The sequence below is a fragment of the Phallusia mammillata genome, chromosome 2 (assembly GCF_965637545.1).
Source record: "Phallusia mammillata chromosome 2, kaPhaMamm4.hap1.1, whole genome shotgun sequence".
NCBI classification, from domain to species: domain Eukaryota; kingdom Metazoa; phylum Chordata; class Ascidiacea; order Phlebobranchia; family Ascidiidae; genus Phallusia; species Phallusia mammillata.
Genome location: NC_137253.1, coordinates 7,565,421 through 7,581,929, shown reverse-complemented (window position 1 = coordinate 7,581,929; position 16,509 = coordinate 7,565,421). Strand labels below are relative to the sequence as shown.

The 16,509-nt window shown below is 34.6% G+C and overlaps 2 protein-coding genes across 2 annotated transcripts in view; one reads left to right on the top strand and one right to left on the bottom strand.

Annotated features, from left to right (window-relative positions):
- Positions 1 to 10,256, bottom strand: part of LOC145213472 (sperm-associated antigen 17-like) — a 38,018-nt gene extending 27,762 nt beyond the window's left edge. The window contains exons 1-14 of the mRNA XM_080081758.1: positions 10,104 to 10,256; positions 9,862 to 10,002; positions 9,293 to 9,518; positions 8,500 to 8,631; positions 7,492 to 7,674; positions 6,896 to 7,083; positions 6,346 to 6,532; positions 5,601 to 5,779; positions 5,025 to 5,162; positions 4,612 to 4,805; positions 3,561 to 3,781; positions 2,232 to 2,312; positions 1,381 to 1,508; positions 526 to 680 (exon numbers count right to left, since the gene is read on the bottom strand). Of these exons, the coding sequence (XP_079937884.1) occupies positions 526 to 680; positions 1,381 to 1,508; positions 2,232 to 2,312; positions 3,561 to 3,781; positions 4,612 to 4,805; positions 5,025 to 5,162; positions 5,601 to 5,779; positions 6,346 to 6,532; positions 6,896 to 7,083; positions 7,492 to 7,674; positions 8,500 to 8,631; positions 9,293 to 9,518; positions 9,862 to 10,002; positions 10,104 to 10,187 (2,237 nt within the window). The 5' untranslated portion in view covers positions 10,188 to 10,256. The remainder of the gene's footprint in view (positions 1 to 525; positions 681 to 1,380; positions 1,509 to 2,231; positions 2,313 to 3,560; positions 3,782 to 4,611; positions 4,806 to 5,024; positions 5,163 to 5,600; positions 5,780 to 6,345; positions 6,533 to 6,895; positions 7,084 to 7,491; positions 7,675 to 8,499; positions 8,632 to 9,292; positions 9,519 to 9,861; positions 10,003 to 10,103) is intronic.
- A 486-nt stretch (positions 10,257 to 10,742) lies between these two features.
- LOC145213427 (cytosolic carboxypeptidase 1-like) overlaps positions 10,743 to 16,509 on the top strand; it is a 28,265-nt gene continuing 22,498 nt past the window's right edge. The window contains exons 1-6 of the mRNA XM_080081697.1: positions 10,743 to 11,562; positions 12,655 to 12,770; positions 13,341 to 13,402; positions 13,750 to 13,951; positions 14,538 to 14,678; positions 16,350 to 16,446. Coding sequence (XP_079937823.1) covers positions 11,522 to 11,562; positions 12,655 to 12,770; positions 13,341 to 13,402; positions 13,750 to 13,951; positions 14,538 to 14,678; positions 16,350 to 16,446 — 659 coding nt within the window. The 5' untranslated portion in view covers positions 10,743 to 11,521. The remainder of the gene's footprint in view (positions 11,563 to 12,654; positions 12,771 to 13,340; positions 13,403 to 13,749; positions 13,952 to 14,537; positions 14,679 to 16,349; positions 16,447 to 16,509) is intronic.

Genomic DNA, 16,509 nt, shown 5'->3' with positions numbered 1-16,509 from the left:
CAAATCAATAGTAGTCCGTAACATTATAATCTGTTGTAGTATGTTTGTTTGTCCGTTGAAACAGATTCTGGCAGCACAGGTGTGCTTAAATATTCATCAAGCTGAAAAAGCTGTGCAACTTATGTAAGCACACTAAGCACTTGGCCTTGAAATCTCACCACAAACATGACTGTAACTTTTTCGGAAGTTGAAACGAATAACTTAAATTTGGAGAATATTACCCATCACACTAATACTAAAATCAAATTTACCGCTCATACATTTGATACACAAACTGTAATATGGTAAAAACAGCATAAAATGCTGTTAGAACAGTAAACTTCAATTAAACTGGATTCGTTTAATCCAGATCTTTGCCTAATTTAAACAAAACTCAAGGTACAAATGATTTGTAATGGGGTAAGGCTTAAAACGAATCGACATCGGTTAATCCGGGTCTTCGCCTTAACCAAGCAAAATTTTTGGTCAAAAGGGCCCAGATTACCCGGGGTTTACTGTACAAGGCAAGATATAGTGAATACAAACCTAAATCCAACATCAGAATGCAAACTTGCTTCCCATTGAATTGTTCCCCTTAGATCTTCAGTCATTGGGTTGTGGAAAACAACCAACATTGAATTGTCGCGCTTGTGGTAATATGTGTCCATGCATGGATACGTCTGTCGAGCTTCCTCCAAAACCTGTATCAATTAAAATGTTATTTTGGAAATGACAAGTGATTTATGTCAAAAGCAAAGTAATATACAAACACAGAAAGTATAAACCTTAATTAGAACATTATATGCCAGGCCCATCAAAAGCGTTGTGACAAATATTTCCATACAGCAAGGCACAGGCTAGAAAAATCTATGGGAATGTTTGAGAAATTGGGTGATTTGGTATGACGCCTTTAATGGGCCTGGCATACTATCATTTATAAATAAGTGCACCATGATCACTGGTCTAGATCGTTGCCTCATGGCTGATCCCAGTATAAATGTATTTATTTTTGGCCAAATTAGAACATGTCACAAAAAAGTTCCATAAATATAAACTATTTAAAATACTCAAAAAAACATGTTTGGTGAAAGAAAATAATCTTAACAGTACTTGACAATTAAGATGAACATAAATTCATAACTGGGATCAGCCCTGAAGCGTCTATGCAGACCAGCGATCACGGCACACTCATATATAAATCACAGTACGCCAGGCCCATTGTCATAACTCGGATCAGCCCTGAAGCGTCTATGCAGACCAGCGATCACGGCACACAGTACTTGACAAGTTTCAATTGTCAATTTTTACAGTAAAGTATGTCACTGAACCAAGTGTGGCTGTGCTATAAATTTGTAAAATTTGTGATATGCATGTGTGGAATTCAATAAATTTGATTTATACCTGTAGCAGAACAGTTTTCTTAAAAGCTTCTGAGAAACAGTAGCTGTCCAAACCTCTTTTCGGTTCAACAAAATCATCCACTTCACTCTGCAGCTTGGAAGTGTCAACTTTTGGAGGTTCAGATGAATCTGAAATATTTGTAAGCAGAAAACATTAAAAAAAACAGCAAACAAAGTTTAGCGGCAAATTCAAACACAAATTTTATGGTGAAAAAAATGCATCTTTATCTTAACCCTTTTTTTCTCATTTAACATTGTGGCAAATTTCAACTTTCACTCTAATGTTTGATTTTTATCCACAAATGCACCTAAACAATGTACAGGCTTATAGTTATCCTAAAAGTAAACAAAATTTAACACTTAGTTTGATTGTTTCATTTTTATCCTAGGTCGGCGGACAAAGCTGCAGCGTGTTTAATCATGATCCACCAATTGTGCCCTCCACTTTTTCTGCGCCCCGTAACGTCTCAACATTGCACAGCCATTTTCAGCTTGGTGTTTGTTTTTAGTGCAATTGTGTCGCTATGTTTTCTTTCACCAAGCGAAATAAACTCAACTCAACTCAATAGTGAGTCCGCTGTCAAACTGCCTAGATTATTGCCATATTTTTTTTCAACTTAGGCAGTTGGTGATTTCAATTTCTTTCAACCCATCGGGTTCCACTGGGTTGAAGCAATGCTGCACACGTTTCTTGCTCAGGGAAACACAAAAGACCAAGATAGAATTAAAACCCATAACCTTGTGATCACAAAGCAGTCACACTAAACACTCGGCCATCTTTGCAAATAATGTGTACCTCTGTTTTACAATATTATATTGATGAAGGTTTAGCGTTGTCCCTAGTTTACTGACCGTCTGTGGTTTGGCACAATTTTGAATCCATCGACTTTAGCTTGTTGACAAGTTCCATGTAAGGATCATCCCACAAGTTGACTGCAAAATAGTTGTAACAAGAATATTTTAAGATGTTTGAATATATCCGGCCTGTTATTTTTGTTTACCTTTGAACAAATCCACTTTGTATTTATAACACAAATTGGCATTACAAAGGCGATACTAAACAAAAAATGTGATTTGTTTTTTTCTTGAACCTAAGTATTATTAGCTTGAAGAAGTGTAAAAACACCCGATTTTTAAATGGGTTAGATCAGGGGTCAGCAACCTTTTAGGTGACACATGCTAATTTACTTGTTATTTCCATGTGTTAATGACCTCGCGTACCAGCGTTTTTCTAAATAATAGTGGTTGGTGCCAGCAGATATCAATAATAAAGAGAAATCAGAGTGTTTTGAGCATGTAAAATTTTAAGACAATGCCATTACAAAAACTATAAACAAGCAGTGTAACAGGTTAAATTGTTACTTCAATATAAACACGCAAACCGTTTGGCGTGCCATGAAAAACCACCTCATGTGCCAACTTTGGCATGCGTGCCAGGGGTTGCCCACCCCTGGGTTAGATGTTGAAAAGATGTGTACTTCACGGCTTTCTGGCTGGCAACATAAGGGTCATTGGAAAGCTACAAAACTATCATGGCATTGGAAATAATGTGATGTCACAATGTCCCAAACAAGCTTGACGAGCAGTGAGCAATAATAAGAAATGCTCGGGGTTTGACCAAACAGAATATTGACAGTTTTGGCCCATCTGACAGTGAGAAAATTTTACACTCAGGAATAAAGTTTCACATTAAATAATAGGGATGGGACAAGTACCCGGTACTCGGTATCGAACGATTTCAGTGGTATCGATACTCATACTCGGTATCAAAATATTTTGTCTCATTTTTCAATACCAATGTGCGAGTACCAAATGCCGGTTTACACCATAAGAATATGGGCAACTTTATGCTAATATTTGCTTCGGACAGCATAAAATTGGAAAAAAGTTCCGCCAGTTCGTTTTGTACGTTTTTTCGCTATCACGATGGTGAATACATTTTTCGGCATGTGTGTGTGCACGCCTGTACCCCGACCATGTCACATAAATTTGTCAGTGATATACAACTAAGTACAACACTACACTTAAGTACTCGGTAACCATACTCGGTATCGAAGGTATATACATGTGGTACTCATACTCAGTATCGGTACTCGCTTCAAAACCTGGTATCGTCCCATCACTACTAAATAAAGCTATGTATTTGAAATGACTCCAGATGGGCACTCTCCTATGTCTTACCATTCTTGTTTACTGGAGCTTTAATGACGCCAGCTTTATCCACAGCGGACAATTCCATGTTCTCGAACACAAACTGCCTTAGTGCTTGGTCAATTTCAGTGTTGCTTACTGATTGCAATTTATCTGATTTGTCATTTGTGGCTGTAAACTGAAGCAATTCGTGGAGACGGGCTTGTCTCTCACTCAAAGTGTTTGCTGATGCATTTATATTGCTGGACAATCTAAACACAAATTCTTGGATAAGGATTAAATTATTGTTGCATTTAAGTGCAATACACAGAAATCCAGATAATTGCATAGAGATTGTGAAACCATTGCCTATAACTTAACATTAAAATCAATCGCATAATCCAGTTATTCGCACAAAAAAGTTTGCCGAAATGGACAAACAATTAATTTAATATGGTCTGTACATTTTAAGTAAAATTAATTGTAGTAGTTAGTTCAAACTGATATATGAGATGTTTTTTAAAAGTAGTAAAATTCTTTCAGCAATCTAATCAAGCTTTTCAATGTTTAAAAGTTATTTATTGTTTTTAAAAGTTAAAAATACTCAATGTAAGTCCATTGAGAACTCAATCTCAATTTGAGATCACATTCTGCAATATATTATAGTTTCGTTGCAAAGTATTTAGTTATAATACCACAATTTAATAGGGATGTGTCTAGCCAGGCCAGAACCAGAGTACTCGGTACTGAGCATCACTGTTTTTGATACTCAGGGCTTGGGCTGGCAGATGCACAAACTGACCCGAGCATAAAATTTGCATATTCATGCCCTGCTAACATACAAAACTAGTGTTCAAAAGGGTTTCCAAAAAAAAAAACTGACTGTTTTTGTAAATGCGTTAGATGGTGGAAAAACATGTACATTTTTGGCCTTTACAACTAAATACTCTACCCTGCTGGTGATGTAAGGGACCTTGGAGAGCTATAAAACTAAGGTGGAATTGGGAATGTTTGCGACGTCAGAATGCACTGAGCATTACATGAGCTTGGTGTGCACCAAACAAAACAATTGCAGTTTTGGTCCATCCCTAAAATTTAATACCTAGATGATGGTAGTTGAGCCAATACTGATTCTTCAGCAACTATTGGTTTGAATCCATCGAACTCTTTAAGATGGTGAGTCCTTACAGCTGCATCGTCACCAAATTGTAACAGAATTGGACCTTCCTGTTTTTTGTTCTTTTCAAGAAAAGCCTCTTTCTTCTTCTTATAAGATGGAAAGTCTTTTTCAACAACCTAAAAAAATGCATTGTTTTCCCTATAGGCTGCCTAAAACCTTTTTGAAAGTTGTAAGAAATTGTCTTTAATAATTTACCAATAGCTACTTAATACAATACATAAAATATTTCAGAGTTTACAATAAATCTCAAATGTGGTGGCATAAGCATCTGCCGAAAAGTTTGAATAACAAAGCATGCATGTCCGTCAAAATCTGTTAATATGCAACCAGGTTACCATTTCGTCTTCTTCAGACAAGCACAAGCCTTCCAAAGCATCAGCAATGCATTCAGCAAGAGCAAGGTGAATTCCGTCAGACCGAGTTTCAGGTTCCTTCTCACTAGGTGGCACTTTGTCAGTCTCTGTTGCCACAACCTGAAATGAAACATAAGTTATTGCTAAAAATTCTACCAAATTTAAATTTATTTGTACTGAAAATGCAACATTAGTACCACATTTAAAGTTAATCAAAAAAGAAGTTAGGTTTAAATAGAAAATGTCACACAAAATTTGAAAGAAATTATCCAAACTACATAGATTTTACAAAATCTGTTCACAATGTGTTTTTCCTCTTTTATATTAAAAACCGTTCAAAATCTTTTATTGTCAAATGTATGTTTTTATCAACACTGTGAAAGCATTTGCTCTATTCGCCATTTTTTTGACTTTTTTTATGAGCATTTTTTATTCAATAAAACTATCTGATTGTATTAAATTTGCCTATCTGCTTTATTAAAACATCCAAGGGTGGACACTGCTGCTATAAAAGTTTTTTTAAGTGCAATTTGATCACATAATGATTACAAGTCTTACCTGTTCTAGCATACAGTGCATCATAAGTGAAACACTAACGGACTCCATCGGAACACAATTCATCAAATCTTTATAATATCTCATGTCAACTTCCTGACGTAAGGGGGGCACAACTGGGGGTGCAACTTCCTCTGCTGCACCCGGTGGTTCCAATGTCGCTTTGGTTTTCTCACGCTTTCCTGTTGCATAAACAACATAATATTTTTTTTTATTGTTTTAAACCAGTGTTTTGTAACCTACTGAAATATGCAACTGAAAATTTGTAGGCTAGCATTTTTCAACTGGGGACCATGAATAACCTTTAATAAATGGACAGTACGCATGGGGAAGGGGGCACAAGTTGGGTTTCAAATTACTTTCAGGATGCCAGGGACTATAAAATATTTGGAACAACTGCCTAAAGATAACTGTAGGAAATGTTTTTTTTTGTAAGAAATGCTTGGTGTGGCCATTGCTTGAGTGTTTTGTTGGTACATAACAAATTAGTTTTTAAGCAATTGGTTGCTTAGTATTTAAGACCAAAAAATGTAAAACTACGAAAGTATATTAAAACTCCAAATAGTAAACAGTATTTAATCAAATCCAACAGGTGACAACAGTTTTAAAAATTTTGATTGCTTAGCAAAATGATGACGAATCATTTTTCAAACTAAAAGACATATTAAGAAAACAAAATCTAAATCACAACTCATTTATAAAATGTTCAAAAAGTAATAACACAAAAAAGAACAAAATAGTTACAAACCAGTTGCTGATGGGACATTTCTGTGTTCTGGTTGAGTGACTTCTTGCTCAGAAGGTGGCTTCTCTCCATAAACAGGTACATGAAGCAGCTTGAGATTTTTCAGATAGTGCAAGTATTGCCGCTGTGCATCTAGCGAGTCGTATACTTTGCAAGCAAGCTCTTCGAACAAAGTTGTCCCAAATCCAATCTGTAATAAAACACATGTTTAGCAACTAAATCAAAAAACACACATTTAATAAAATGTAACAAATTGGCTTAAAAGGGCTTGCTTAGGCTTTAGAAATAAAAAGGGCTTTGTTTTGGCTTTAAAATGTGTGATATGTTGTATTTTTTTAATTCAAATAGTAATTAAGGTAAACTTCAAAACATTAAAATTGTTTAGCAATTCTTTAAAAACAAATTACAAATACGAACAATGTTCGCAGTGTTGAATATTCACTAACTTAGTAAAATACACAGAGCTTAATCCTTGTTTCTGTGCTTTATTCCAAATTATGCAGCAAATTGACGACTGTAGGGCTATTTCACTTTCCTGTGCAAATATGCATACCATATTATCTTGATCTTCCCAGTCTGTTGGAAGAATAGAATCGGTGACAACGTGTTTGTGGATGCCAAGATCCTGTAGTCTCGATGTGGGTGGAGCGCGATCTAAAACAACTGGTAGAAGCTTCCAGAAGAGAGCAAGCTCCTTGTATGCAGACTCTTGTTTTATTCTAGCTGCAGATTGGGCTTCCTCTGTAAAGACAAAAAGCATGTAACTAAAACGATTAGTCAGTTACCTGAAAAAGGTTTGATCTGCATGTAACAAAAAAGGTACAGTTTATTACAACAGTTTGTGGTAAAAAAGTTGAGTTTAGTGGTGTAAATAAGCGATGTTCAATCTACATGGTCACATTTTGCTATTTCTTAGCACTGCAATGGCCTGTGTTGCTTTATTTAGGGCTAAAAACAAATATTGTCACACAGAAAGTAACAGCACTAACTTTGGCTCACCTAACTTATTAAGTCTTACATTTAACTCATTCATAATACAGCAAAAACCCCACAATAGGTTACAACCTTGTTTGTCTTGATAAATGCTTAAGCTTGAAATTGCACCAATAAAAATAAAAAAATGTGACAATTAAAAACACATTTACAAACCATCAAGATTTAATGATGATTTGTGAGTTTCATCAACATTTTTCAAAACATCATAAGATTCCGACTCGATTCTAATGATGCCATTAATGTTGATTCCAAGCTCAACAAGAATAGGCAGAAGTTGAGCCCTCTTGAAGCCACTGACGAATATGTAATGTTGTGGGCCATCATCTGGTTCATCATCTGTATAAGAAAATCATTTCAGTTACACATTCTCAGTATTCTTGCTTTGTAATTAGTACTTAGGTTAGTTGAGTTTAGTTTTTTCGCCTGGTGAAGCAAATTGTAGCAGCACAATTGCACTAAAGGGGGGGTTCCCAACAGGTGGTACGCGAAGGCTTTTTAGGTGGTACGCGAGTAGCTTCTGTTTTGTTTACAAAAACCTCGATTTGCAACTTTATGGTTTTGTTCAAAAAAACATTACCCAGGCCTATTGTCATTGTTACGTAACTATTCCTGTTGTTTCGTATCATTGCGATCTTCAAAATACAGGTTCTCAACAAAAAGCATAGTTGCTATGAAAAGCCGAACAACGCTGTGGCACAGTGGGCGTTAATTATGTCCAATGATTGCTCTTGATAGATATCATCTACCGTTTTGTAGCTTAAGCTAGCGTTGAATGAAATATGATTCGAACAAATTAATTAGTTGATACAATGAAGGCATAGAGCACATTAGTGCTTTATGGTGGGACGCGTGGCAGTGCAGAGCATCCAAGTGGTACAGGATCGTAAAAAGGTTGGGAACCCCTGCACTAAAATATTCAACAAGCTGTAAATAGCTGAGCCACGTTGAGACGTTATAAAGTGCAACAAAGTGGAGGGGACAGTTAAATGGAAGTAAGTAAGTCAAAAACTCTTCGGTACTATACTTATAAAAAGTCTAAAAAAACTGATAGTTTCAAGTAACTTTATCGTTTCATGCAAAAACCATTCTATATCAGCACTTTATCTAAATAGTGTTACACTGAAAACTCATTTGTTTGTAGAACATGTTAACAAATCGTGCCTATAAACTTATTGTCATCATCATCATCTCCTCTCTTCTTCAATGTGCTCCAATCTTTCTTTGGAAGTTGTGGTTCTGGGGTCTTCTTGCCTTTTGATTTTCCAGGTGATTTGCTTCGTGGCCTTTTCTTGCCTTCAGATAAAATTAAACAAGTTTTTATCAAATATCTATAAAACACAATTTTTGTTAATCTTAAATGCAATTTAATAGCTTGTATTTATATGCAACTAGCTACAATATATAACTATCTTGAATCAGTGACAAAAAGAAACAGTAACAAAATGGCATGTTGAAAGTACAATATGACATACAGCCTTTAAATTGCGCTTTACATTATTATTATGTTTTGTAATTTTAGGAAAGCCCTGCACCAAGCCACAAATGACAAAATAGCTGTGACATTTATTTTTAAGGTTTAAACCTCATTAAACTATAATTAAGTGCTCCAAATAAACTTGCAGTTTTTGATTTTACTATAAAATTTGATAAACATTGCAAAATATATGCTGCAGACAATGCACACTGTTTCAACCTATAAGGTCAGTTCAGTGCAACTGGTGACAAGAGGTGGCAATATTGGCTAGTATAACCATTTGAAGGCACCCTTTGTTGGGAGCAATATGAGGACTGTGTGCACTGTCTGACGCTTATTGTTTATTAGCTTGTTGGAAGTTGTTGCTCTAACATTACAAATGTGACTATTTTACAGCAAAATTGTAACCTGTAAGTATGCTTGAGACATATAGCAACAATAAAACAGAAAGCTTGGTAAAATACAAAACAAAATCTAAACCTGATCCTTTTCCAGTCTTTTCTTTGTCTTCTTTGTTTTTCATTTCCTCTCTTCGGTGAAGGTCATTGTCTTTAATATTTACAAGACCAAACTTGATAAGTTTTGCCCAGAGTGGAAGCGGAATATCTTGCCCCGCGTTTTGAAGACCAAATATGATCTCTGTGATCTCATAAAACTGAGGAAGTTTTGGTGGCTTCTTGTTCTTAGGGTTGCCCAGCTCATTAACCTAAAAATTGAGTTAAGTATATCTTGCTTGGAGAAAAGAAGTCATAGCAACACAATGGCACTATAACAATCACTAAGGCAAAAAACTCTGCATTATTAAAACATTATCAAAACAGTAAAGGGTACAATTCATTAATAATGGCTGATCGAACTGTAGTAATTATTGAAATCTCCCTCCAAGTAAAACAACCGCGACAATTCAGGGTCATTAAAATCAGACTGAATTTTCCCAATGCAACTGTTACCAAAAGGCACCTCTGCGGTAAAAATACCAATTTTTTTTCAATAGTTTGCAGTCAAGAACATTTGGCAATGTTAAAAAAACAAAACATAAAATTAATTACCATGGTCATTAAGTCATCTTTGTGAAGATAACTAAACAACCTTCTCTGTGGAATTTTCACAACATTTGTCAAAGCTTTAATGTGAGCTTCATCCAGCAAGTCTCCTTCCACAACAAACTGAATATTTGCTTTCCAAGTTTCCTAAAAAAGCAATAAAATTAAAGCAAAATGCACTGTTATATAATGTTTACTGGACATCAGCAAAAATATTGATTGCAGTCAAAAACAAATTATTCATGCACCTCTTCAAACGTATAGTTCATAAGACCAGCCTCCCAGCGTCCTTGTCCGGCAGCTGACGAGCTTTTCCCTCGTTTCTTAGACATTTTGAAACCTAAAATGTGAGAAATCAAGGCTACTGAACAATAACCTGAAAATAGCACTTTTAAGTTTATGCAGTTGTCGGAATTGTTGATTATCTCTGATCCGTTGCTACAGAATATGGTAAAATATAATTTGTATTGAACGTTTTTAAGGCAATAAGATATAAAAATGTGTGTAATTGGTACTATTTTTTCTAAATAATTTAAAAATGTTTTCATTTTTGAACGTAACAGTTTAATTTGTAAAATTTGGTCGTAAAACATAAATAAATGTGCTGTGTTATCAAGGATATTTCATTTCCATGACAACTAAGTCTTGCCGCTAAGTGACGCTAAAGGTAAAATATTTTTTTATTCACACAAAATACTCAAAACAACAATTATTTTTATCAAATAACAAGAGTTGATGTTTGAGTAAAAATAAAATCAAGGTATACTTATAAAACTACATGTATTGATTTAAGCCACATTGGTCGATATGAAAAAAGGCATTTGACAAACAACAAAACGGTTCTGGTTCGCTAAACCTACAATTGTTTTCTTTTGCCGGCGAGTTTCGTAATAGACTGAGTTGTCCATAGCAAGTTTAGAGTGAAAGCAAATCTGTTTGTGTTTTCCTTACACTGTTTGTTTTGCTAAAGTATTCATTATGAGAGTAAATTTTGTTGTTTTAGTTATGCGTTTAGCGTGTTCTTTATTGTCTCCACTGTAATGGAATTAAACATAAACTTTGCTGTCACTTTTAATGTAATTTTGTGACCAGTATGTGTTTTTCTGTCGATTTAATTGTTAGTTCTGTTGCAAGGGTGGTTATGTGTAAAATCTTGGTTAGCAAAAATGTATTTATGATGATTTTGAACCCCTTAGCAGATTTTCTGCTGATTGTTAGTCATACTCAGTTAGCATAATCTGGCAATCATATGACCATTATGCCAGCTTGCTTATGTGAGTAATGATTTTCTCAACAAACGGCTATGGTTTAGATTACAATTCTTATGCCACTATAAGCCTCACTCAAATGAATGTTCATCTCATTGTTGTGCAAAAAGTGGCAAAGTGTATTCAAAACTGTTTTAACTGTATGACATAAAATAAGTATTAAAATTACTTGAAATCTTGATTAGACTGTAAAAAAGCATTTTATGTACGGTAACTTTTGCTCCGTCATGAGAAGATGAAATGCATCGATATATGTTTGACACACTTTATCGCAATTAGACTTTCAGCAACTTGTATACAATTAATGTAACCAGTTGTGTCAAGAAAATTTTAACAATTTGCTAAATTGCAGAAGGTAATAAATGACTGAAAGGTGTCTAATGTAATGGATAAAAATAATGTCTTCAACAAAGTCAAGCAAAGGATCTACTGAAGTGAAGTAAGTGTTTTGTTGTTGATTGTTTTTCGGCAGGGATTTTGTTTGTTGTTTACAGACACTCTACACACATTGATTATTTCAATGACTACCTGGGCAATACTGTACTACAAAACAAAGTGTCTGTGTGTTAAACATATTTTTAGATCTTTTACTAACATTAAAACATAATGAAAGCCAAGTAACTTTGCCTCCATGAAAACAGCACCAGTTTAATAATAAAGAATGCAAGTATCAAGTGCTAAGCATCATAGCTGTTGCTACAATGTGTATGGTTTCATCTAATTATGGCAACTACCTTTATTGTACATTATGTGCAGTTTTAAACAGTTATACAGTAAATTGGATGTATTAAATATTTAGTTTGGTAACTAACATGCACTTAAGCCTATTATTCATTAAATTTGTAGACAAAGACATTATTTTCAAAAATAGTTTTTGTTTAGTTAGACAATGTAAGTAGTGTTTGTACAGCTTTTTTGTCAAAGGTAATCCCTTTTCACATGTGAGCCACACAGTTTATTTGTAACTCCCAACTGGACATGTCTGTACACAACCAAATCTCACCGCCCCAAATGCCCAATTCATTGCTGACAATGGTCAATGCCCTTCTGGCCTGCTCAGCCTTGTTGTAACAGTGTTTTCACCGGTGTTTTCTTTGTTGCTGTTTGGAATCTGATATGTTGGGTGGTTACTAAATGCTGACACTGCCTTTATCCCAGGTTTCTACTAAAAGCGATTTTGTGAACAGTTACTGTTGATAGTTGGTGTCTTTTATTGGAACCAAATGTTTATGTCAATCTTGGGTAATAGTTAAGTATTTTTCCCAAGGCTGTTAAGTGATGCCACAACACACACATTAGGCCAATTTTCTGCTTTTTCTATTTACTGTTTGACTAATGCTTCTTTTACATGCAGATTTTTCTAACACGCTAACACTCCAACCTATTTTTTTATGTATATGACACCTATGTCTTCTATTTTAAACTGTATTTTTTTTGCAATGTTTTCTTATGTTATGGTGTCAAATAAAATATATATATTACTAGTGTTTGCTTAAACCAACCAACAAAAATGTTTATTTATTATGTGCAGATCTCGGGCCAAAGTTGTGTTATCTTCTTTGGAAAAACTCGGCATATCAAGCAATCCAGATCGCGAACAAACAAGATATCTATGTCACAAACTACTTCAACTTGTCAATAACCAAGGTACAACACGCTTAACCTCTGTATAAAACCTTTTATGTGTGTATAAACTACTGTACTTTAAGGCATTTTGAGTGTTTTCAAGTGCTTATAAGCTATTGTGGGCACACTTCTGTCTAGACAGGCTGCAGTGGTCATATTTGGCAATGCGTCTGATTTGTTATGTTTGGCTCATTAGGCCTAGCGTTCATTTGCAGTTAATCTGTTGTTGCTTGTGCTAGAGTAAACAACATGTGGAAAAGGTCTCTTCGTAAGTCTATGTGCATGATAATATTGTGGTATATGTTGCATTTAAATGCACTAATATTTTTTTCACAGTTTTTGGTATAACACCCTTTTGGGTTACAACTTTTTCTTTAACATACTGTACATTGTTTTCATGGTATACTTTTCATGCTTTCTATTTTCATATCTAACATTCAGTTGGATTTGTTATTATCAACATTTATATAATTACTTTTTTTACAGCTTTGAGATAAAAGCTGTGACACAAACAGGCAGTGCTGCATGTGTCATGTGTTTTTTAGAATTGTTGTTTTGATTGGCCAATAATACTCCACTGCTGTTTTACAGAGGCAACCAAAAAAGATGTAACAAGCAAGGCAGGGCTGGACATTATTTTGTCAACATTGGAAGTAGGCTTAATTACATGTTTGTGATTTTTCAAATGTTTTTTCAATGGTTTGTTTGTAAAGATAAAGTCAATTATATATATATGTTTTGTAAATACATTTTTTATTGTAGTTGGTACAGTATGTTGTTTTATATACTGTTTAATTTGAACATACAATACTGTTTTAGAACATACAATATTGTTTAATGGTATGTTTCTATTTATACACGTGTATGAATATTTAAGATTGAAAGACTACTAAAAACCTATTCATTTTGCCTATTACAACAATAGTTATAAACCTGGCACATTAGCCATTTAAAAACTGACTACAATTATCTATATATAAACCCACTTACTAAATTTTAGAGTTGCAATGACCAAGGCGCATGTCTAGCCCTTGTAAGCACACTAGCTCAACTTGCAAATGAGGGAAACACAGCTATGAAGAGGTTGATATCGCATGATGCAACTCGAGTTCTGCTTCACACTTTGTCCTATTTGGGAGCAGACTTGGATTGGCGACTTATGTCTGCCATTATTACCCTCCTGGCAAAACTGGGACAAAAGGGTAAATCAAAAATTTAATTGATATGTGTAATGTAAGGCCCAAAGTAATGTAAGGACTAGCTAAAATATGATTATATGAAATACACTATTATTTATCAAGGCTTGGAGTGTAAGATGCTTTAGTATACAAGTCATGATATGTTTAAATTGAATGTTTCAGCACTGCATTTTTTTTAATCTGTTTTTATGATACAATTATCTGTTACTAGGTTGTTTGAAATGTTCTAAAAATATCAATAAATTGCTGAAATAGTTGAATCTAGATTTGCATTATTTTTATCATACTTAAGTGCAAACTTAAATGGAATGTTACTGTACCAGATTTGTAAAATGTGTGACCATTGAAATCAAATAAAATCATTAGTGGCGAACTGTTTGTTGGGTTAAAAATGATTCTACATAGTTTGATGTATGAGTTGCTAACCTTTGGCAATTCTCAAAACAAATGGTTTAATTCTGTAAAGGTTTAACACCTACAGCTGTGTGTTATTAGTATATTCAATCCATTGTAAATATTCACTGTAAACATTAACTGCACACTTCAGTTGACAGACGCCTTGATGACTCCTCACCTTTATTTACCTTAGATCGTCGCTTTGCATTGCGAGCTAGGTTGACTGGGTCTCTACCCATGCTACTCACAGCTGTAAGATCATCCCACAACCACCATTCCCATCTTCGAATGCTTCCTGCAGCACTGGGCGTTCTCAAGCTATGCGTCAACAATTGTAAGTCCTCTCTTTCACCTTCTCTTATGTTTTTCATGATAACACAGACATTTGTAGTTCGTATACATACACTTTTGCTCTGGGAATATAACCTAGGAAGTTGTTAAAAGACCCACTTTGAAATGATCTTTGTATTGTATGGTTTATATTTAGAAGATACTGTATAGTCTATTTGGGTGGAATGAAAATGTTTTGAATGGTTAATTATGGGTCCCCTTCTAGAAGGGGACACATATTGTTTTTGTCCGTATTTTTTTTTCTTTTTTTCTTTTTTCTTTTTTCTGTCTAACGCTGGTTTGTTAAATGCGTTTGGTCAAGAAAGAGTGCTTTAAATGTATTCAAATTTGGACAGATGTTAGTTATTAATCCAAATTTGATCCTCCTGAAGTTTGACCCCAAACGACCCAGCGGTTCACCCACAGGCCCCCAAAATGAAAAAAATTAAAAACGGCTGTACTGACCAATGTAAGCTATTCTAAAGAATTTTGTAACTTTTTATTGGATTCACCCATTTTACCCTTTAAACCCCAAAATAATAAGTTTTAGGCCCAAAATACAAGACCTAATGTGCGGAAATGTTAAACAATTGTTTGCAGTAGGTTAATCGTTCAGTATTTAAAATTTTGCCTTAATCGGCCAAATAGTTACTTTTATAGCCCATAATATGTGTACACTGTCAGTCAGATAGACGTATCAACTCTCAAGGGAGTAATTCGCTTGTTTACGATAAAGGCGGGTGAATGCAGCGGGAGTGCTCAGCTTGACGTCCGGACGGACGTTTTACGACACAGTCTGTGTCGGTAACTAGAAATCAGCTGTTTTTGCACAGCATGCTATGTCGTTATATTACGTTATCAAGCACATTTTCAGTTTTGGAAAATTGTGTTTAAAAACTAACCTTGAACGACAATATCAAGGACAAAGATTAAATTAAAAGTCTTTTTCCCGTTCTTATTTACTGTTTTTTTTTGTAATTATATAACAATAATGATGCAAAAAGAATACGGACAAAACTTTTAAAGTTGGGTTATTGCCAAAGTTGATTAGGTTTTTCCTTAAAAATCTTAAAATAACCAGGATGTTTGTTCACTGTAAATCCGCACAAACACGCGTGTGGGGACCCATTCGTTTTTGCTTGCAAAAACAATCATATGTGTAGATCAAATGATGTGTATAGTAAATTGGTAAATATCGTATAGAATATATAAAATGGAAGTATATCAGAAAGCCACCTTTCTAGTTAAGTGATAAATTTGTCAATAAAGATTGGGAACCACTTGTCCTAATGAGTAGTCGCGCCGTTTTGGATGTTCAGTGATCTGTTGAAAGTAATGAAATTCTGCTTCTAGTAGAAAAAAAATGCAACTGATCAAAAGATTGAAAAGAAGAAACGTTCTGTAATTGCCAAGCAAATGGAACGCGGCGATTGTTTATTGTCACGTCACATACCTATGACGTCATAATCAATTAAGCTTGCTCATGCATTAACTAAACCTTAACCCTGCCGAAAACGCAACCTTTGCAGTTTTTTATCATTTATTTCCTTACATGTTGTAAACTTAAGTATTGCCTTACAATTGATCTTAAAACTGTTGTGTTTTGAAATGTGTGATGAATTTTATGACAACATTAGTATGAAAAATTAGGGTAATAATTCTATTTTTTTTCAAGCTTCGTCGAATGCCAGCTTACTTGGACGGGCGGGAGCTGTCAATGTTCTATTTAAAGTAGCAACAAGCTTGACTAGAAAGCATCCAATACCTTTGAAGTATGTACACATTAATGAGTTCCATAGTCGTATGTCGGGCTGGATTTGGGCTTAGGATTGTTT